The sequence below is a fragment of the Phalacrocorax aristotelis genome, chromosome 1 (genome assembly GCF_949628215.1).
Source record: "Phalacrocorax aristotelis chromosome 1, bGulAri2.1, whole genome shotgun sequence".
Taxonomy (NCBI): Eukaryota; Metazoa; Chordata; class Aves; order Suliformes; family Phalacrocoracidae; genus Phalacrocorax; species Phalacrocorax aristotelis.
Window position 1 is genome coordinate 150,683,192 of NC_134276.1, and position 22,716 is coordinate 150,705,907.

At 43.9% G+C, this 22,716-nt stretch overlaps 1 protein-coding gene across 3 annotated transcripts in view; it reads right to left on the reverse strand.

Annotated features, from left to right (window-relative positions):
• Positions 1 to 4,769: 4,769 nt before the first annotated feature.
• Positions 4,770 to 22,716, reverse strand: part of ADIPOR2 (adiponectin receptor 2) — a 45,333-nt gene continuing 27,386 nt past the window's right edge. For 2 of the 3 annotated variants that reach the window (XM_075115787.1, XM_075115780.1), the window contains 6 exons: positions 14,605 to 14,724; positions 12,572 to 12,743; positions 11,715 to 11,901; positions 10,457 to 10,644; positions 9,046 to 9,239; positions 4,770 to 7,522 (listed from right to left, as the gene is read on the reverse strand). In XM_075115787.1, coding sequence (XP_074971888.1) covers positions 7,391 to 7,522; positions 9,046 to 9,239; positions 10,457 to 10,644; positions 11,715 to 11,901; positions 12,572 to 12,743; positions 14,605 to 14,724 — 993 coding nt within the window. In that variant the 3' untranslated portion in view covers positions 4,770 to 7,390. The remainder of the gene's footprint in view (positions 7,523 to 9,045; positions 9,240 to 10,456; positions 10,645 to 11,714; positions 11,902 to 12,571; positions 12,744 to 14,604; positions 14,725 to 22,716) is intronic. The other variant, XM_075115795.1, reaches the window with a different exon arrangement.

The window sequence follows — 22,716 nt, forward strand, 5'->3', positions numbered from 1 at the left end:
GGACACACACCTCACACAGCATCACGTACACATGCCCTCCCTTGACTCACACCTTGGGACAGAGCAGATCGATGACTACACCTTTGAGTATGACCAGACAGGGATGACTTCATCCTACAAAATAGTAGGAAAATCACCCCTGGATTTACAGCAGCTGTTTGTAATTGGGAGCGGGCACAAAAGCTTTTCAGCAGCCTGGCCTAAGTCGGCTTATGAAGAGTCTGGCACATCCTGGGCTGGGGATGGCAGCAGTCGCAGGAAGGAGCCACATGCTCCAAGTGGATTAAGGCAGGGGGTGGCCTTCTCTGCCACAGTGAAGGACCAGTGCCACAGTCTTGCTTGGTTCTATGCGCACCCCTCAAGCTCAAGCTCCTCAGAGTATTTTCCAGGATGCTTTTTCTGCTGATAAACCCATTGGTACTTTCTGCACAGAAACCCTGTGCTCTCAGCGGCCTCTGCTTGCCGGGAAGCGGGGGGCTGAGGGCAGGCAGATGTGGCACTTACTTTTGCACAAAACAATTTTTTGAAAGCAAAATCCCAATGTGGGGAAGGAACATCAAACTCCTGCACACTGAGTGACTCCATCACCGGCTGGACGGTTACTGGAAGGGGTTGTTGCTCCCGTCCCCCCTGGATGCTGGGAAGCTCCCCCATCCCTCAGCACCGGCTGTTCCCCGCGCCTCTGCCCTGCCCTAGCTGCAGGGCCCCTTACGCCACCCCTGCCTGCACTTGAAAGGAGCCTTTGCACCTTCTGCCGTTCAGCCAGCAAACGCTGCTGTCATTACCTCCCATGACATCAGCCGCAGCAACGCGGCTCATCATCTGCGCATGACGCAAACTGTAATAACCGCGCTTGAACGCCACCAAGCACGTTTCTTCAGTAAATACCTCGCGGGTGGCACAGATGTCATCAGCTCTTCCTGATTTGCTTCCTGCTGCTGCCTCACCTTTTGGGTGCCCTGGCACCCCGCCCTTCCCCGAGCAGACCCCCGCCAGTGGCAACAGAGGGCTGTGCACCCAGCCCTGTCAGTACGCCCCTGCTCGGCTCCACCAGGGCTGGGCAGCCACCATCACCTTTCCCACCAGTGTTACAAGGAGCAGTGCGTGCATTGCGCAGGGGTGTGCATAGGTGCTTCCTTGGCCCTCCTCAAGGAAAGGCTGTGGGGATGGTGGCAGGAGGCTGCCAGCCTTCCCTGAGGCCCTGCCGCACCCCCCCCCAGCCATCACACCATGGGCTGGTCTGTCACAGGCAGCCGGGAAGGGGACAAGGTGCTGCCAGGGAAGACCCCACCCCGGCGAGAGCGAGTACACTCGTGCTGTATGTTACACGCTATCCAAAAACCCAAGCTGTGTTTGCTTGTCTAAATTTTAGCCAGCAGCGGCTTTCTTCAGGCCCATGCAGCCGGCTCTGCCAGCAGAAGGGGCTGGAGCCTGCTAGCCTGCTGTCACCCCCTCCTGCTCGGCTCTGAGGGACACAGCATCGCTTTCAAAACTGGCAGGAGGCTCCCTGGCAAAGGCAGCGAACCCAGCCCGGCCACCCGTGCCAGCAGTGGGGCTGGGCCAGAGCCAGGGCAGAGCCCCGGGCTGGTTGCCACAGCCAGGAGCAGGCAGGGAGGTGGTGGCAGCAGCTGCTCCCTCCCAGGAGGGATGGATTCCCATTTCTCCTTCCCAGCAGCAGCTGCCACCCCACAGCCCCGGCTGCTCCTGTTGCAAGCAGGGGGGAAGCTGCCCCCAGCCTGCCTCTGCCGCAGCAGCCGGCCCCACAGCCTGGCATCAGCTGCAGAGAACAACTGCTGCGGTTTAGGGGAGCTGGGCTCCAGCCAGCGCTAAGGCAGACCCCAAACCATCCGCACAGGTTCAGCATGGTTAGAGATGAAAACAAAAGACAGCTACTGGAACAGGTTTGGGTATCATTTGCCTCTGTTAGGGAAACACATCGTTGCTCTGGGAACCCAGCCAGGCCCGTGATTTCCCATCTCGTTTACAACTAGACCAGTTTCGTTTTTATGTCAAGTGTGAAGAGCCTCTGTGCCCAGTCGTGCCACTACCAGAGAGGAAGCTGCTAAAAATCAAGGTCATCTTGAAGCTTCAGCACAAACACCTCCTATCTCAGAAACAGCAATAGCTTTGATGTTCAAACATGAATTTTATTAGAGGAGCCAAAGGTGAAGCTCCCAGAATTGCCAGAATTAAGACCGAGCAGGCGAACCGTCCCTTGCGCACACGCAGGAGTGCCGGGCTCGCGTTCCGCCTTCCCTCCCCAGGGAGCCGGCCCTTCCCAGGGGTGAATAAGGGACCAGTTACAGTGTGGGCCTCCCGCAGCAGCCAAACCGCAGCACTGCCCAGGTGATGCTGGGCAGGGGGTTTCCTCGTGCACTTCTCCTACATTGCTCATTGTTAAAGTACTTGAAGATCACGCAGTGTGACACACTCCACGTTGCCATGAGCTTGAGGGCAGTACTCCTTCTGCATAAAGAGCAATAGGGACATAGGAATTAACACACGTCCTCTCCAAGGAGCTGATCTTTTTTGGAAACTCCATTCAAACCACATCAGTGCTCAGCACTCCGGAAATCAGTCTGGAGAATTTCAGCTTGAGCACTCCAGGCAAATATAGAAGCACTGACCAGCAGCAGAGTTTGGTTCAAACAAATTGCTTGATGCCACACAGGAGGCAGGGGGAAAAAAAGACAGGAAAAAGAACTCAGTTTTGCAGGGAAGCCTCTAATAGCTTCAACTAAACCAAACTCAGCTCCTCCATCCTAGTCATATACTTCATTTATTTCCAGCTCCTTAAGAAATTAGGCCATGGCCTTACACATTCACCTTGACTGCAGCGCTTTAGGCCATCCATTCTCAGGGTAGGTTCACCCTTTGCAATGAGCGAAGCAAGTGATCCTTGGGAGAGGGTGAAGCGTGCCCACAGCTACACGAGGCAGAAGGGGGACATGCAACTTTAGCCTGCCCAGGCTACTTTTAAGTATCACTGCGCTTCCTCAAAACAAAATAAACCCAATTCATATTCAAACGTGGCAGCTTCTTTTAGGGTAATTTGTGTGTTGTCTGATACCAAAGTTCCCCATGCTCCTTGGCTTTGCTTTGTGTTTTTAAAAAGGGAAAAAGAAAAATCCATCCCAAGACCTCAAGCTGTCACAGGTCATTTACTGGAGCTGGCTCTCTTAGAAGGCACTGCAAAATACGTATCTTGAGTCAAGTACTGATAAACAGCACCGCTGTAGATGCCCAGACTCAGTGTGAGCCAACCTGAGAGGAGGATTAGGCGTATCTTGCCCAGGGGGGTCGCAGATGTTTGCTGACAGCCAAGGAACGGCGACGAAGGAGCAGAAGGCCCCACTCCAGGCACAGGGCTGATCTGGTCAGTGCCAGCCCCACTCCCTCCCCAACCAAACCTGACTCCTTCCTGGCCCTGCCAGCCCCTGAGCCTGCATACCAGAAGATGATCAGTCCCTTACTCGGGCACAGGCTGGGAGGCATTTCTTCTACACCAGGAATTTCAGTCCAGGCCTCCTGAACATCTCTTTTCAATTTCAACTCACCTAAAAATTTGCCCCCACAACCAAGGCCTCCAGCACCCGCCCTCATTCCACTCCAGGTCTTGTTCTTCACATCTTCGGTCCCTCCTGCCCATTTCCCTCCTCACAAGCTCTCACCCCCCAGTCCCTCACCTTTGGCTTTCCAACGCTGTCTGCAAATCACCGCTTCCGCTCCTTCCACCGCACTACCCCCAGTCTGACTTTTTGGCCAGTTTGTTCCTTTCCCTTGTCGGCCTGTCACCCCCCGGCACCCAAGCAGGAGGGGTAAGAAGCAGCCTTTTGAAACCTTGGAGTAAGGAAGGGGACAGTACACATGCATTCTGCTCTAAAATCTGCAAGGCCAGGAACCGGAAGACTGCACCCCTGAAAGTTAGCATCTCTAAACATGCAAAAATAGATAAACTTTGAAATCACAGCTAGCCTAGGTGCGGATGGAGAGAGAGACCTGACAAAGACTCGCCAGCCCCAAGACTACCCTACAGCTTTATGCTCTCACTGTACAGTGTGGGTTCACCTCAGCTGTCCAAAACAAAAGATGAAACTTAGCAGGAACACCAGTCCCACTTCGTCCTCGTTAGGTTTAAAATATGGCAGAGGTCAAAATCAAGCTGACCCGGGACAGGATAAATGTTGCCCCAGGCTCTTCATTCTCTCCAAGTTCAGAATAATTGTATGTCAGGGGAAATCTTATGGCAAGCAGCTTCATGAAGTGGGGGCACCAGACACACCTACCACCACCGCCTTACTCTACACCACCATCTGCCACGTACAACTGGCAACTCCAGTGGGCATCAAATGAAACTCTAGACTTCGGAAAAAACAAATATCCCTCAAGATTAGCACTAACTTAGAGGCAGCACAGTCCATGGACGCCTTTGTCTGCTGCGATGCTTCTATACGTTAAACAGGTTTGAAATCTTACGGCAAGACCAGGCACAAACTTGACGTGAATTACAGACATCAAGAGGATGCCACATAGGCAGAACTAATGTTTCAGTCGTGTGAACTCCCACCCCCTGGCTTTTGCTCGAGGAGGCATACAGCCAGCATCGGTCCAACTGTACATAAACAACCCTCAAGCCATCAGTTTGGCTTCTGCACCAGCAGAAGTCTTTCACCTATGAAGCGTTGCCTGTAAGCCTTGGCGAAGGAAGAAAGGGAGAGTGACTCTTTCAAGCTTCACACGCAGCATGGAAAGACCCAAACTAGACAATATTCCATTTGGTTCTTTTATTAGCAGAAGTTAAGAATACAGCAAGTAGTAAGATCCCATCTTACATGGAACCATCACCAGAGTCCCCAACCATCAAAACCCCAGAATGTGCTTCATTGCTTTCAACAGTAAGCAATTTTTAAAAAGAAATATACTGAACAAGGCCACTATTTAATGGGGAAGGAAAGAAGCCGTAGGTCCTAACTATTCTATGGCAATAACCTGCACACAGAGCAAGCAAGCCTCTGACTGCTGAGAGTAAGGCATTCAGGTGCCAACCTGGGAAGAGTTCTCAGCAAGAGCTACAGAAAAGTGCACAGCTAGGTTGTTTTTATTGGAACACACAAACTTCTCTAACAGAGAGACTGACGGGGTCAAGAATAGCAGGTGGAGTACTGTGTTTTTGTAATAGTTCTGTGCTGCATAGGACCAGGTTACAATCACCCTTCGAGGAGTGAACGTGGGATGATCCAGGATGGAGACTGCCACTTCTGCTGGTACTGTTACAGAGGTATCCCAAAGCGCCTTACAGACAGCTCTGATTCTGATATGCACCACGCTTTTCTCAGACACCAGTATACTTCCTGCCAGGCAACTCTACATCTTTGTCAGGGATGCCAGTGCTATTAGCCCTTACATCCAAGTTAATACTGCTCTTTGTTTTAGTACCGCACAGACCTGTGATAAGCTTCTGGCCCTACAGGCATCCAGCGTAGTTATCCTACAGAGAACACGTCCCTCTAAGCTCGCAGACTGCTGCGGCACCTCTTTCTGCAGCTGACCTCACTCCCAGAGACTTTACGAAGACTCCATTCGAAGGATGAAGCCTTAATATCCAGTCAACTTTCAGAAGGCATTCTGTTTCTACTTGACTCCATTAGGCAAAGGAACTCCCCAAAACACACTCCATGATATCCAGGGGAGGGGAAGATCTTTGCAATCCACAGTTCTCTCTTGGAAGGATGAAAATTCAAACTTGCAGGAGTCCTTTAAAAAAAATTTAAAAAAAAAAAAACAAAAAAAATCCACCCTTTACCTACCTTCCTTGTGAAATACAGCATTTTATGAGCTGTTTAACTCATCTGTGAGAGAGGTAATTGCTCTGAATTTCCAACTGAACGCTCCAAGCAATACCTGTGCCATAACAAACAGAAAGTTCAAGTTTCGTCTTACGACTCCTAAGATCCTCCTTCAGCCTAGCTTCTGACTGGGCTCCAACGATCAAGCTGCATCAATTACACAAGAGAAGGGTATATAGCTCCCTTTATATAGGAGGTGTGTCTGCTCCACAGCAATCCAACTGAACTCTTAGTTTTAGGTTTAAGAAATACCAGCAGTCCCATTGCTAAAGCACAGATGGGAAGCAGACCTAAGAAGAAAAGAAGAAGGAACCACATTGGACTGATTGTGGATTTTTCCTCTTCAAAAGAAAAAACTGCAAACTCCCTTGGCATATGGAGCCTGACACATGAGACGGTAATGTGCCTGAGGTCTGCAGTAACTGTTAACTCCCAGTCCTGGAGAGCACAGCTTCCTCTTTCCAGTCCATCTGAACCCCACCTCTGTTTCCCCTCACATGCTCAACCATCTTTTGACAAGTGCATTACCATCACTTATTCAGACAAAACAGGGCAGGCCGGCAAATGGCAGCCACCTACTCAATGGGGGCCTTTGGGTATAGGCAGGCACTGATGGATTCGGACTGTTTGCCATTTCATGAGCAGTTATCCCATCATGCTCCAATTCATACCATGAGAACCAAAACAACTTACTGTAAGATCCACTACCCAAAACTATACAGACCACGCAAAGCTTGGAAGGCAGCCGTCCCACACGCTTAGCCAGGGCGCAGGTGTATCTTTCGAGTTACCCGAGTCAATAAACTTGCTAACACTGTGACCTGGATGACAACATGATTAATCCAGCCTTCACAACCCTCGTGTACATGTACTGAACCTACTCCAAGTGCTGGCCAGGACCCCACATTGCCCAGGGCATGCTGGCCGCAAGGACCGCAGGGCCAACATGCTTCACTCCTGGGAATTTTACCTGGTCCTCCTGCAATCATTTATTTTGTGCAAAATTGAAACAGTGTGTGGTACTTGCATGTTGCATTCTTTACAAAAACCCCTTTCCCCCCACCCATTTTTTAAAACATTTATATAAATTTTATTTAAACAGAAAGTTAGAAATCTTATTTACAATTTGTTTTTCTCCCAAAAGAGCATTTAAAATCAACTCCCAAACCCTCCAAGAGGATATAAATTTAACCTTGATTTTTTTGTCTTTTTTTAAAAAAAAAAAAAAGGAAACTGCTAAGCTATCCCTCCCCACTTCTACAAATAAATATGGCATTGAACAGAAGCCGATTTGGAAGGGTCCTCTGTAGCTCAATCTGTAGATCCCAAGAATAAATTAGGGTTTCAGAATTTCCTGGTCTTCAAATTGATTCATTCCATTGCTTGAGGTATAGAATTTATCTTGGTTAGTCAGAATCCCCATGAAGCTCCATGCCCCACCAGCTGAAACCTGGATTCTTCTTAGGTATTCATTCTGCTAGCCTGTATGCTTCAACCGCACTTGCGGCACTGTTTTGGTTACTATCTTGGGCTGAAGGCTGGTTTTACTGCATCCCATCTTCCTCTGTGCAGCCTCCTCCGACCGTGAAACGGAACTCCTGGAGGTTCGAAACCCCGTGGAAGTGCACGAAAGCGCCAGCCACTACAAAGACGTGAAACAGCTGATGGGAGTGGAACTGCGGAAGAGAAAACACTTCTGTTCAGCCGGGGTACTTTGGGTTCTAGTGCTATCCTGTCTCCAAAAAAGCCACACATTCAGCTGAAGTACACAGTAACACGTAGCAGTTCGTCAAACCACAAGCTGCAAAGTTCTCCAGGTTGTGTATTAGAAGCCCATCCCTCTTCTATCATTAGCAGAATAATCAATTTCCACACATACCCCCCCCCACCCTTTCCTTCAGTCACCTTAGCCAGCTGGTCAATCAACAAATACGCTACATAAATGCTATAGGGCATTTTTGTGAAGGGACAAGGATCATTTCAGAGCTTTGGGCAAAAGGCTTATATAGGACACTTAAAATTAGTTCCTCCGCAACACACACTGGTGGGTCATTAATAAAAAGGGCTATTCTCACACAGCTAACAGGTACAAACTTTGCTCTGGTCACAGGCATAAGTTTTACCAGGTGGATTTTCAGAACACTGTTATTTTATTTCTCTGCCACAGAGATACAGAACAGAAAAAAAGTATTATATTAAAACCTAGAAACAACCAGATGTTCTGAATGAATGCCCAGGACGCTATTGATTATAGTACAGCAGAATGAAAACCATGAGGGAGCTACATGACAAAACATGCCCTTGTTTGAGGGAAGCCATACCAATATGGATAACACTCTTGAAAAGTTTCTACAAATGTGCATTTGCAGGCTCCGTGGGAAGCTTGGAAAAGGGTTGGTGGCACGCCAGTGCTTTTGGAGCCTAGCTCATTATCGTAACAAGGCTTTGTTTTGGCCATTTAAACAAGTCCAGCACACCGCTCCTGTGCAAAAGCTACTCAAACCACCCAGGCCTCATCCTCACATCTTACCTTCTTTAGGGGCTTTAAACTATCCTAGCAGAAGTACAGCGGCCTTCCAAAGGGCTGCCTCCCTCTCATCTCTACTCTTACTCCAGCCGATTTCTTTCTTTACATCTTCCCCACATATTTGCCCTCTACAGTCTTCATGATCCTTTCCCTCATCCCAAGTTTCCCCCACCCACCCGCTCACCCTACCTTCCCCTACTCTGGGCCAGAGATCCCTCCAAAGTCTACCATCTCTATCCAGCGCTTTCACTGGCTACATAAGATGAGGAGCCAGACATGGGGAAGATCCCAGAGAACGCACTGAACATGAGAGAAGTAACCATGCACTACTCTGCACAGAAGGAAGGTAAGATGTGCATCTGCAGGATCCTCAATGCACAAAAAAGTTTGCAAAACTGCTTACCCATCTATTAAAGCTATCTGGTAGATGTGTTGGGGTGAATTGGCACGCCAGCAGTTACCTCGGACCAGCCAGCTTGCGGTAACTCAGCAAGAGAGGCACCAGGTAAGCCAGGCTCAGAGAGCCTGCGGTTGTTTGGCCCCTTAAGACTCTATGCTTCTGGTGCAGCAGTTTGATACTTGCAATAAGAAAACACTGACACAACATCCTCCAGCCTCAAGGGGAACCAGCTTTCACGTTGCTCTCCTCACCCAGTCATTCTGTAGACTCACCCAGATGTCACACTTGCCAGGGAAGAATCTCTCCGGGATGCGGGCAGCATATAGTGCAGCACCAGTGATGTACAGGCATGCCATGAGTGCCAGCCAGCCTATCTGCCCCATTGTGGCTGCTTTCAGGAGCCCCTCAGAGATGACAAAGTGCAGGGTGGGAATAACCCCACTAAGACCCAGACCTAGAAATACTCCTGGGAGGTAAAGAAAATGTGGGAGAGTCAGATTTGGACACACTGGCGGTAAAGGGAGACAATGAAAACACAAAAGCTATGGAGGGAAAACTCGGTATTTGCCAAAGCAGCAGAGAGGTGACAACTCTCGAAGCCGGAGGGCCCCAGAAGAGCTTTGTTGGAGAGGAAGTTAAAGAATGTACAGGCTTCCTTCATATACCAGAAGCTACTTAGCTATACGTTCCAGCAGATACTGAAATACTTCATTTAATAACTGCATCTGCCATCTTTAATGTACCTTGAGCCAGTTACAGATCTTGGACTGTAGAGGGCACTGAGACTACATGAACTACATCTCACTTTACCATAACTTCTCAAGAGCAGGACAACAAGGAGACACAACAAAGATTATTTATCATATACTGTACAAGTAGTCCTAGGACACAGAAAAGTAGCATCTGAGGCTCATCTGATCTGCCATATATTGTTTAGATTTTAGCAGCAAGTACAGAAACCTTGTAAAAAAAAAAGCATGCGTGGGGGGAATAATCACTTTCCATCCACAGATTTTTAAGTTTGGAAGGCTGAACTCTCTGAAGGTACACCCATAGCTTGTCCAGGAAATCTAGATTTACTGTAGACAGCATGTGCAGGTTAAGTAACAAGAAATATTACTATTTAGCCCAGCTGTGTCCAGATTCCATAGCTGCCCCCTAAAGGTTTCTATTTCTTCCTACCTCAGAATGTGAAACCATATCTGTTTTTGTTCTTTTGATCATGTGAAGAGAAAACTAGGCTCTTTGTCTTAAATATGTATTTTACCTAGGCAAATCATTCAGATTAATTAAATCATTCAATGATTTGCTAGTGTCTGAGCCTAGTATTACAAAAACAAACAGCAGAACAAACGTACACATACACACACCAAGCAGTCAGTCATTTTTTGAGAGCGTAAAGTCGCTAGTTATAGCTATGAAGTATTTTGCACTACCTTTCTTACTGCATGTGTTACTGTCCATTTCAGGAATGCACTTCCAGGACTTGCACCAGCCCTCATCTGTGCATCCAGTTGGCTATAATCAATGCTGAAACAAACCCCATCAAGTTCCCAATCCAAGAATATTAGCTCTCTATAAAATTCTCTTCCCAATTAAGTCTCCCCAAGACAGTTTTTCCAAGTGGCAAATAGGAAGGAGGAAAGGCAGTCAAGAAGCAAAACAATTAAGTTTGGATCTTACCTGCCCTCACACCCCGGTATTCAGGGGTTGCAAACATGTCCCATTGTGAGACAATTATGGCTGCGATGCCCAGGACACAAATCACAATCAAGTAGATGAAGCAAGGCTGCGGGTTGCAGTAGAAGGAGTAGTACAGCCATGGTACAAAGCTGCCCATTATGAGAAGTGCAATGCCAGAATAATCCAGCCTAGAAGGAAACAAAAATCAGCTTGATAAGAAATGCGAACCTTTGGAAGTCCTCATAGCAGCACTTTCTTCTTCAGTAGACCAACTGACGACTACTCACTGCAAAATGAAGTTATTCTCACTATTGAAACTTACTTCCTGATGGCAAGTCCTCCACTAGTGCCCTTCTACAGTAACAGATTGCCTTGATAAACAGCTAGTAAGGCAGTTTTTGGACAGTCATCAGCTATCCATACAGCAGCCTTTAGACTAAAGCTTTTTGAAGGAAACTCGGATTTAAACTTCAGATGAGGAAAAAAGCAGCACAAGCATCCTCTGAACACAACAAAGGGCACAAAGTATGTTGTGAGAGCACAGCCAACACCAACACTTTAGTGACTGACAAGCATGAGTTAGTTCGGCATCAGCTTAAGCGACCACTGGGGAATAATGTTGCAATTTTTCAACCACACTGTCTTCCTGTACACCAGTGAAGAAAAGGAGTTCCTACAGCCATTGCTTTTTACCACACCCTGACAAAATCCTCCTACAAAATATGATTGAGTTCATTTTTCAGCAGGGGATTTTAATTGCTGGGTTACTTCAGAGGTGGTCGTGCAGATTACACGATCCTAGGTTGAGTGATCTTAGGAAGTATGAGATATTTAATCAGCCAGAATACTTTGTAAAACCAAAAGACCAACACATCGTGATACACACTGTGGAGCTGTCTGACATAAGTTTAAGATTCAAAGTTACTCAGAACAGTTGAAATTACAAGAAGTGACAGCTGCATTAAAAAGTCAAAGTCCTGCAACTAAGCTCTAGGTATATTACTTCCAGCAGCAAAATGCATGCACATGCCTGCCAAGCAGCAGAAAACAAAGGAGTTTTAAGACTAAAACAGCACAAAAACTCATGCTGAAACAAACAGTAATTACAAGAAGCTGCACTGAATCTCTGCTCAACTCTGTTCCAAAGTACATGCAGTCATGCAATGAACAACAACTACATTGGGGCTCCAGGCATAAATCCTGGCCCTGTTTTCCCACCTGTTTCCTATTTGGCCTTCCCTGTCCTCTAGGCACTTACTTGGAGAAGAGCCGGGAAACACCTTCTGAGTGGCAATAAACTGTGTGGAAGAGCCATGAGAAGGAAAGGCAGAGTATGGCTCCCAAGAAGAACAATCCAACCACCACTTTCTCCTGCACAGGTGCTACAAAGGACATGTTTGGCCGAAACATGTAGAAGATTCCCAGACAAAGGAAGAATACGCATCCTGAAAAACAGTAAGACAGAAAGGTGTCAAGTTCACGCATACTGAAAACTTTTCTTTCTAAAAGCATGACTTTAAGGTACAGGAGCACTAAACAGGTGCTGCATGACAATCAGCAGCACACATGCAGAATAAAGTACTGCCCTACTTCAGTTAGCATTCTAACCTAATTTCTGCCTCAGACTGATACAATACAGACTTGTATGGACTCTGTATTTTTAATTGTTTTGCAGAATGCCTGACAACTCAGATTTTTTTAATTGTTCTAGAATGTTTGTTGCAAAATGTAAAAAGAGAAGGGCACAGCTCAAAGAAACCCTTTTCCTTTCAAGGCTCCTTGCAAGCTGAAAACCACTCATACAAGGTACAACTTAAATGTGCTCCTGTGGCAAGAAATGTGATCTCAATTAACACCTACGCACCTGGGAATAAAGAATATCTACCAGTAATTTCTTAATGATGGGGAAAATTTTAATTCATTCCCTTGTATTGAATGCCATAATTAAGGAAGACCCATCCAACCCTGGTGGGATAAAATTAGGAGAGGGATACCAACCTGTCAGTTTAACAGGTTACTAATAGAACCATAATGCTGGCTGCCCTGCACCCCTTTCTATCTTGAGGTCAAAGGAGAGCAATGAAACCTATTAGCATTAGAGCAAACTGAAAATACCTAGAAGATGTGTCCAGATGTTACCAGTCTCTGTATGTATTCTGAAGATACTCTTGAAACAAGCCCGGAAGGAAGGCATGGGTGGTCTGTGTCCATGCAACAGGTAGTCATTGTCCTTTAGCCAGTCAGGCAGAACATCATGGGGAATGACTCTCCATCTGCCCTCCCATACCTAGAAGTTAGAAGATTTTAGTTAAAATGCAAGGAATTGTATTCCACTGATGTATGGCAAAAGTCTGAAAACCTGTATTAGTAAAAGTCTTAATCTATGAGTACAGTAAACAAAAAAGAGTTAATGGGACATCTTTGGGGAAAAGGCTTTACACTTGAAATGCTATGCTTAAGTCACTGCTCCCTATTCAAAATTGTATCACTATAAAGTTGAGCTGCACCACCAGAGAGAAACACTTCAGCATTTCATTGAACAGATAAGCTATTGGGCTTTTCTTACTGCTAATGAAGGGAAAGCATTTAATTAATTTCCATGTTCTGTCATTTTCACGGATCATCCTTTCCATTGAATTGAAGAAACCTACACCTAGTTCTCTCCAAGAAGTAAGTAAAAGCCGCTTCTTCCAACCACAAGCCAATCTGACTATATCTGCCAGCATTTGGGGCAGGCTAGCAAAGAGCTACTCAGACTAATATGGGCAAGAAAACATGAAATGGCAAGAGTCCTGTGAGAAGTGTCTAATCCCTTATCCAGGTTGGAGAATAATGCCCCAACACTCTCAAAACAAATGGTGACAGATCAGTTAAGGTAACAGGTCCATGACTCTCAATTCCATCAGATTTCTTCTTTAAAGGGAGAGAGAGCATAAGTGCACACATCTATTATTGCAGCTGGTTCCAAAGACAAAAAAAAACCATGCGTGCACAGGTGTTCTCAGCACTGCTTCAGTAACATAAGATACATGGAGTCTTCAGTTTGGCTTCAGAAGCAGCGCTGCCAAGCAGAGGGGTATCAGGGCACTGCTTTATGTACCGGGGTTGTTTCTGCAGTGTTCCGTGGATTTGTCGTCTGGCTAGAAATACAGCAGCGAGCCCGAAGAATCCTGAAACACTAAGTTTAAAAAGCTACATTCTTATTTCAGTTTCAACAACAAGAGCCCAGACTTTTAAAATCAATTCTCCATACTCCTTCATGGAAGCAAAACAAAACTAATCAGAATAACCAACCCAGTTAAAGACTGGATCCTTAAATACATTAAACAAGAAAATAACTAGTTTACTTCATGAACCAAAATTTTGAATTGAGGTAGGATCAGCAGGAGGGAATTCAGTTTACACAATACACCCTACAGAACATCTGAAAAGGGAAATGATGCATAGTAAAAAAACAACCAAACAAGAAAACCCAAAACCAAACCAAAACCCAAACAACAAAACAACCCCCACACAAAAGAGGACCAAGTAACTAGGGTCCCTCTCCAAAAACATCAAAGAAGAGTTCCTAAAACCAGCAGGAACCAGCGTATAAAGTGGCAGCACTCCTTTCATCAAAAAAGGAGGGCCAGAGACTGGTACAGCCCCATGGCTCTAAAAAGTAGCAAAAATTGAGCCAAGGTCAGTAATTACAAAATCCACAACGGATTTACTCAGATACAGTTTTAATACAGCCTTGTTTTCTTTTCAAGTAAGGGATAAAGCTTATTCTACAATGGATGGAAATTGTGCTGGAGAAAAAAATATTTGCAAGTCTGAAGAAACCTAAGAAAAAATGACCTTGCAAATGAAAGTGCCTTGAACCAGAAGGCTTTTATTCTGCTTTGCACTCACAGGTGTTTCTCAAGAGAGACTCCTCAGCTCCGTGCTCAGCTCAAGTCTCATTTGTAATCCCTACTGTTCTGTGCTTTTCAGTTTATTAATTTATGACAGAATGAGATCCTGAGATGCTGTAGTGTTACTAGTCAGGGTATGGTGTGTTCCTGCTCTCCCTCACATTAGTTGTGCAGTTGCTGCAGGTATAGTCTGTTCCCCTCTGGAGCTTCCTAAAAAAGGAAACTACTTCAGCAGTTTCCACATCCCCTTACCTTACACACAAATTCTTCCATTCTCTCCATAGCATGGTGGGCTTGTAGAAGAGGTGACATACCCATAAACCCTTCATCTTCTTGAGGTGACTCATCGTTGTGTTTAGACTCCTCAGAACACTGGGGGGGCAGAAAAAGTACAGAAAATGCTTTGTAGAAAGATGAACAGAGAAAGGTGACATTGTTTTCCGTACAAAACTATGATTTGAGGTCTTGGCAAATAAAGAAATCGTCTTTTCTTGTACGCACTGAGGAAAGAATTCAAAAGAACCAGCAAAAAAACTATTACATTCTTAGGTATCTGAGAACAACTCACATCTAATCCATTTTGCACATGTTTTCACCAAGTTTAGAAGAAAGCAGTGTTCTCCTGTTAAGTTACGCTTCATTAAAGACTAGATATGGAGTCTGAGGCTTGCAGCCTACCCACCTCTAGGGAAGAATTACTTCCTATTTTATGTTTCAATGTCACTATGCCTGCCTTAATACCTCTATAACATATCTGGCATTTTAGGATAATAGAAGGCAAGCCAAGGAGACGAATCTATTTACCTTGTTATAGGTGAAGATCTATTCTGTTCAGCTGACGCTTCTGTTCAGCTCATAATCCAGTAATGGACATTTACTTTTCTGTTTGACTTTCAAGGTATTTGAGAAACCAATATGAAATTTTTGCTAGTTAGACAAAGGCAAGTTAACAAAGAAAAGCAGTAACAGACAGAGTTTTAAGCAAAATTCAAATAAAGATAAATATATCCCCAAGGTGTACCAGGAGAACTTTGAAAATAAACAAACAAAAACAAAAACAAAAAACCACTGAGCCTGGATATTCAGCAGGTGCACATCACTAATAACTCTACAGGAACGAGGTTTGGTAGCTTTCTACCCTGTGCTGATCTATCACATCATCTACATATTATGGCATGTTCTAGCTTTCCATTTCGGAAAAAAGCAGAGGGGCCACAAAAGTTCTACATTCCTTCTTGGTTAATACAATGCTCTTGGCCCATCAAAGACTCCATTGAATGCTTCAGCTTCCAAAGTAAACAAGTCTGAGAAAGCTAGAAAAGAGAGAATGACTCTTTTGTGCCCTTCAGGCCTGACACCACCCACCTCATGACCACGCCAAGAAAGCCCCACAGCCTGTATGCAGACTGGCTCCCTCCATATTACAAGCCACAATACTTTTTCTCCCTCCTATTCCCAATTCAAGGTTAACAACTTTAAAATTGAGATTATTTTTCACTAAGGCCATCCAAACTCAGGGAGAGTCTAGTATATCACCTCACATATTTTGTCTGGGAATTATTATCAGTAATGAAGTAGCCACTGAAGCCTCATTTTTTGAAGAGGTCACCACCACCACCACATAGTTCTTGACCCAATTTTGCTTAACCAGAATGCAGATCTCTGCTATGTAATACACAGTATGCATCCTTTGCGTTTTATGTATGTCCTCACATTTGTCCACACCGGGACAACTTGATTAACTGAATGAATCTTTGCACATAATCCATGTCCCTTGTGCTGCCTACTCGCCTTCATTTATCATTCCAGTCAACATCCCCTCTGCGGACGTCTGGGCAATGATTTCACATTTTATAGGAGATGATTGATATAAATATTGATCAGTGCTAGGCAGATCCTACAGCAATATAAGACAGTATTAAATACACTCTCACTGCCTAGATTATCCCATTAATTCTACTGAGAAAGGCATCAGGCAACACAGAGATGTAAATAGGTTTAAAATCCTTGTAAAATAGGCACATGTCCTGTTGGACCAGAAAGAACATTAATAAAAAAAATTTGATTTAATTCTGACTCAACAACATTCACTGTCTCATTTCCCACACTGTCAATTTTACTGGCTTTTTCTACTAATGGATCCCTCTGGTTAGGATTCTCAGTTTTCAATATTCTAAATAACTCAAGGTCGTAGAATGGTTTAGGCTGGAAAATACCTTTAAAGATAACCTACTCCAAGCCCCCTGCCACAGGAATCCAGATAAAATGTTCATGATAGTCTACAAAATCTTACAAAATCAAAGAAATCCTCAACTTTCAAGAACACGCCTTACAGAAAAGTAAGGCTAGTGTAAAAGTTCCAATGTACTTGATACAAGAAGCACTGCTATGCCTTTTAGCTACCCTAGAATTCCCTCCCCTAGCACCACACAATGACCAGCTGGAATGGGGTGAACACGTTAGTAATCCTCAGTTTACAAAACTGGGTGGACTGAGGGGAAAAGGTCCCTTACAGAATCAAAGCCTGTATTCACTGCAGTCTGCCCAGCGACTCAAAGTGAAAAAACGTTCATTTCCCCCTCTCCACACGCTCCCCCCGTTTCTAGAATGCTGGGAAGGTTTAAATTTGAACAGACTGTAAAGCTCAAAGAGCAGAGCTATTTATGAACTAGTCCAAAATCTTTGCATTTTGGCAATGTGCCTACAAACAAATCATTACTGAGCTTCTTCTAGTGATAAAAAGAATTCATATCATATACACAGTCCAGATTACTGCCAGAAAATTGAACTGATTTTACTATCTCCTTCCTGCCATTAAACTGCAAAATTAGCATTCAAGGAAAAAACCTAAAGCTCAGCTTCTTAGTCCTTTTCTTGCTAAGGAGGCAAAATGAGGTCTGTTCTGGAACGTCCGTCTTCTCTTGACTCCTTCCTGCAACGTCCCATTAGAAAGAACAGTAAACTGCACTTATTGGAAGCTGGAAATCTATAGTTGCAGCTCAACACCAATGCCAGCTTTCATTTGGAAATCTGAAGTCTATTGACCTCAGTTCTTCAGTCAATGACTGAAGGGAAAAATACCACTTTTCTGTTCAGAAGGCATATTGTTTTAAAATTTCCACTGGGCCAAGTTGCTTCATATCTTAGGATTCCCATATTCTCTCTTAATTGGCGGACTGGATCAGAAAGCCAAGAATACTTCTAGAATGTAACAACATAAGCAAGCATACACTTCAGAAACAATCAAAAACAGGTCCTAAGTTCTGCCCAGAGAATCACATTTTAAAATGGGGAACACGGGTAAGTAATCTTACTTGCTTAGGACCATGCAAGAAATGAGAGCCCAGGACCACACTCTGATACTCCCACTTTTCATGCAGTACAGTATATCCTGAAGCAAGTGCTTCCAGAATAATTTTTGCCTTTCTACTTTCTAGATCATTGGCCAAAAGGTTTTTCACTCAACTAACGTTTCATGTGTTCTTCTATGTCATCTAATTTACTCTTTTTCTTTTAAAAGCAGTCTCAAATTTTGGTTAAATAATTCTGTGAAGTCTTTAGAGCATTTAAGAGCATCTTGAAATAAAAATCCTCATTCACTTGTAACAAGCAAGCTTGTTGCAATCATCGGTCATCATTATTCTGCTGTGCATATGCAGCAATGCTTAGGACCAGTCTTTCATACAAATCAGAAATCATAGCTTCTGTATACTTATACCCTAAAGTGTCTGGACACTTAATTCTATGTGAATGCCAAACAACCCTTCCAATTTTAATCCTACCCCCTTTGCAAATTCATACAGTGTTACAGCTACCACAAATATCGTACAGATACCTAATGAAATGGAAATTATACAACAGAAGTATAAACCGATCCAGAGTTGAATAATGGTACCAGAGAATAAACTTAAACCTGAAGGACTAGTGACAATGGCCAAAAGGATAGTTTTACTGCTTATCCATATGCAGTTTATTTTGGGAAGTTTTCCAGATTTTGTGATAACAGCAATAGACAAGAAGGAAGAGAGAGGTAGAAATCATTCTTCTAAACAAGAATTTCAGAGTTTGCTTTGGTAGGGATAGAAAAGGTTTAATGCCAAAACCAAGACACATAGCACCAGAACAAACAAGAGTAAGAAACCTAAGAGTCCAATTGCACAGTGCCCATCATTAAGTAAGTTTATTTTAACATTAAAATCTCCCACTTTTATAGCAATGGCACAGAAGTTTAAAAGAGTTTACATTTCGTACAAGAATTTGTTGCCTGAATACAGTCCAAAAAAGTCAGATCGCATAGCCAAAGGCTCTATTACAGACAAAACTGCAGTGAAACACTCTCTAGTAAATGCAATATACTTCTCTTGTCTACTGCAACAGCTTATCCTTCTCACATAGATTAACAGGTTTTATCCTATCGCTCTCGAATCTGTTAACAGACACACTGTTTATTAATGCCCTAACTATGGAAAAGCCTGTCAGAACTCAAGTCGCAGTGGTAGAAAAAAGATTGCGGAAACCCTCTTACCACTTTGGAGAAAGTTGTGTTCTCTGGACTTCAAGCAGTAAGTGTAGTTCCTTGATGTCAGTTTACAGATTTCTAGGAAGTTTGAGAGTTTGCACATGACTACTACTTGCACAGGTGACAAGCAAGCTCTGTTCATCACTTCAGACTGTGATTTTGCTAGAAAATGTCATCCATCTGTGCTCATTAGAGTGTGCAAACTGAAACATAAGTCAGACTTGAATGAAGCCACCTAAGAAGCTTACTCTCTCAAAAGTAGTCCTCTTCTCCCTCACCCCCATCTTCCCTTACACTGCTTCTGGCACCCCTCTGATCCCTAGGTTGATTAGCTGATCCGATACTAATCTGGCAGAAATTGCTCATGTTTTTGCTAGGTGAGCTTCCTATTAGGTAATACAGTTGGTTCAGATGACCGAGGGATTTAAGGAGCTCAGGCTAGTACAACATAAACCAAGGGAGCATCAGGTCCCACTTTACTGGGATCCGCTACAGAATGCTTTGTGTGGATCATGTTCAAGGACAAGTTTCTTTTTGACACATATCAGCTGGATGCCAAATGATCTCCAGTCCCCCCCCTTTTTGTAGTGTTTATCAGTTAGAAAGAAACTTAAGAACCTAGCTAGGCATGGATTAAGGAAAGTTAAACTTATGATCATTTCAATAGGCTGCTGTATTCTCAAAAATTCCAGAAGCTTTCAAGACTGCACTTTCAGAAATTTGACGGTTTTCATTGGTTGCATGTATGGTATTCAATGCAGAATGAGAAGTGCACACACAAACCAGTAGTGCTAGTAGCTGCAATACAAGTCTCCTAAACCACGGAAAAGGCAGAACTCTTCTGTGTTAGGGTTCCTTTTTGGACAGAGGTATCACTCAGTTACTTGATAGCCTAGATGACCGTGTGCATACCTACACGGTATTAAGCTCTGGAGTTAATGAAGCCTCATGCTTCAAAGCTCAACTGTTTGCGATGCCGATTCACAATCAAGATGTCACCGATGCCCTAAAGCTACCATCACAAGAATTTCCAAAGCATGACACGTAATGTTCTTGTTCCTTCCTCCAGCTGCTGACAGATGCTCCCCCTACTCTTCTTGATCTGTGTCCTGATAGAACTCTGCCTCGATACACACACATCATCGTAACACAGGCAAGACCGTTCAGAAAAAGCAAACGTCTTGATTAACACCAAGTCGTGGGATATTATATGACTCAGTACTTATATACAATTCTCTTAAAATGCAAGTTAGAAAACATATGTTGCTGCATTTACAATACCACTCTTATCCTCCATATTAAACTGAAGTCACAAAGTCTAGACACAGACTTGGAGTTCTTGCTCTTGTTTATCTTGATCTCATCAGATGAATGATTAACAGTGTCTAACATGACATTCAAGTCATTTAATGTTTCTTAGGGCAGCATTCCAGATCCAGTAACTCGAGAGCATCCAGCATAACGGCCAAGATACTTTCAAGGCTATAATATAAAAATGCTATTTTTCTAATCGCAGTCCCATAACATCCTTTTCAGCTAGCCAGACTTTTTCAGCAACTCCTCTGTGCCCATTCTGTCAACTGACCTTTTATCGACCAGTCTTTCATAAGAGGAAAGCAGCAATAGGTGGTGCCACGCCACGTCACTTCTCCTAAAAGCTTGTTGCACATTTTTTTCAGAATTTTGTCAGCTTATGTTCTTTGAACTGTAAGTAATTAACAAGAAAAGCACAACATCTTAAAACTTCCCCTACCTTCTGCACATACCAAGTTATTTTTTAAAATACAGCTTTGTCATTTAGCATTTACGTTCTCTCTTAATGTGACAGGCTTGTAAATGTAGACACACCACAGTTTCCAAAAGGCTAACTACATTCACCCTCTAAGCAGGGTGCACAAAGCTGGTTTTGCTGTCACGGGACCAAAAAAAGTCTTTTATTAGTGCTGTGCCAAAGACCCTTTCAGCCTCCTGGTCAAAATGTTAAGTACTTGAAGGTTCCTGGACTTTAGTATTTTTCCTTTGTAGGTCACCTTCTTTAAAAGCTACACTCCATTTAAAATAGCACTTGGAAACGGTTTTATACAACTGGTCATGGGTGACTGCTTGCTGGCACTCATTAAAAACAAGCACTAACATTTGACACTCGTTTAGCAAATAGTCCTAAGACAAAGTCACATTTTGGCCTCAGCAGCCTTGCTAATACACCTTAATTAGAACTAGCTCCCTCATCAAGTATCTTCAACTGAAAAGCATTTGTCAAATCTCTAAGCAGTAGCAATTGCCGATTTTCTGTCAATGTCCAGTACTTGACAAGGACCAAAGACCTCAATGCCCACATGTGCTCATCAGTACACTTTGGGGAAAAGCTGGTAGAAATTGCTTCTGCTGCAGAAGATTCTCATGTGCCATTTTCTGCACCTCTGTCATTGTTAATCCTGACAGCAGAAAAAGAAAACAAGCATGCTGGCCCTATTGGGAAAAAAAATGCTCTGTTAAAAAAAATAGAGATTGAAAATGTACTGCCGAACTTAACATAAGAGCAGTCAGCAGTCTAAAACAGTTGGAGGAAGATATACAACACTGTTTTCCTCTTATATCACTGTGAAAGGCCATCATGTCCCCATTGCTGCCCAAATGAGGCAGATACAATCTCCAGGAGAACAAAGGCAAACACTGTGGAATCTAACCCTTGACCAGGGAAACAGTTGTGCCAGTGAATTATAAACAAAACCACTCCCTCCCTCTCCTAGTTACAACACCCAGCACAGCAAGCAACAGTTACAAAACCAGCTGGTAGGCAGCAAACTCAGCAGAGTACCAACATTTCCCCTCTCAAAGAGCCAAGACTCTCCAGACTAATAGGAGACAGTTGAACCCAGCTGCAACTCAAGAAGCCATAACCTATTACAATTTTCTTGTTAATTCACATGAGAGTTTTTTGGGAGACAGGGCAAACACCCTGACATGGCCGTTTCCCACGTTACCAGCATTCTGGGGAGAATACTGTCTATTCATGGTTAACTGGGTCACCACTTTGTCTTTTCTGCAGACATTCAAGCTCTAAAAGCCTGTTACTAAACATGGCACATCAACTGTCAGTGAAGGATGGATCAACATCTGACCAACTCAAGCCTATGGAGCCTGGAAACTATCTCCATAGCCATATTGCATGTCTTCGTACAGTTTAAGTGGGAATACTTGGAGTTATTATCCTCTATGCATCCAAAAATGCTTTGCTGTACAAAAACCGGCATATTTGTAGGGCAAGATACTAGATTCAAGCACTTACTTCAGTAACCAGCAGTCTGAGTAAAATATGCATTACTTCCACTGCTTAGAACAGCAAGTGAAGGAGAAATTCAGATGCTCAGGTCAAAAGATCTTAAGTGAAATGCCAATTCACATGCTTTCAAATAAATAATGTTCTGTCTCAAGGGCTGCGAAAATGGAAGAAAAGGTGATAAAGTCATCTACAGAACAAATTTTGAACGTAATCTGCTTTAAAGAAAAAGCAAACATGTTTTGGTGGGACCTTAAGTGCTATTATGCTAGGCCTTTGCCATACACACTCAGGAGACTACCAACAAAACCTACAATGCAGTGCAGGAAGAAGTCGAACACAGAAGCAGATGCCCAAATTTTTAATCATAACTCCAAGTACCAATAGTAAAATGCTAGATTGAAAATAAAGCCAAATGGTTTCAAACTGAGCGAGAAGCTTGCAAGTAAATCTATAAAGGAAAAGATTTAAGGCGATGAGAATTTATGATTATCAGCTCCAGAAAGACTAGCCTTAAGACTCAAATGTCTACTTTTGGCCTTCAAGACTTCACCTAAATCTTTCT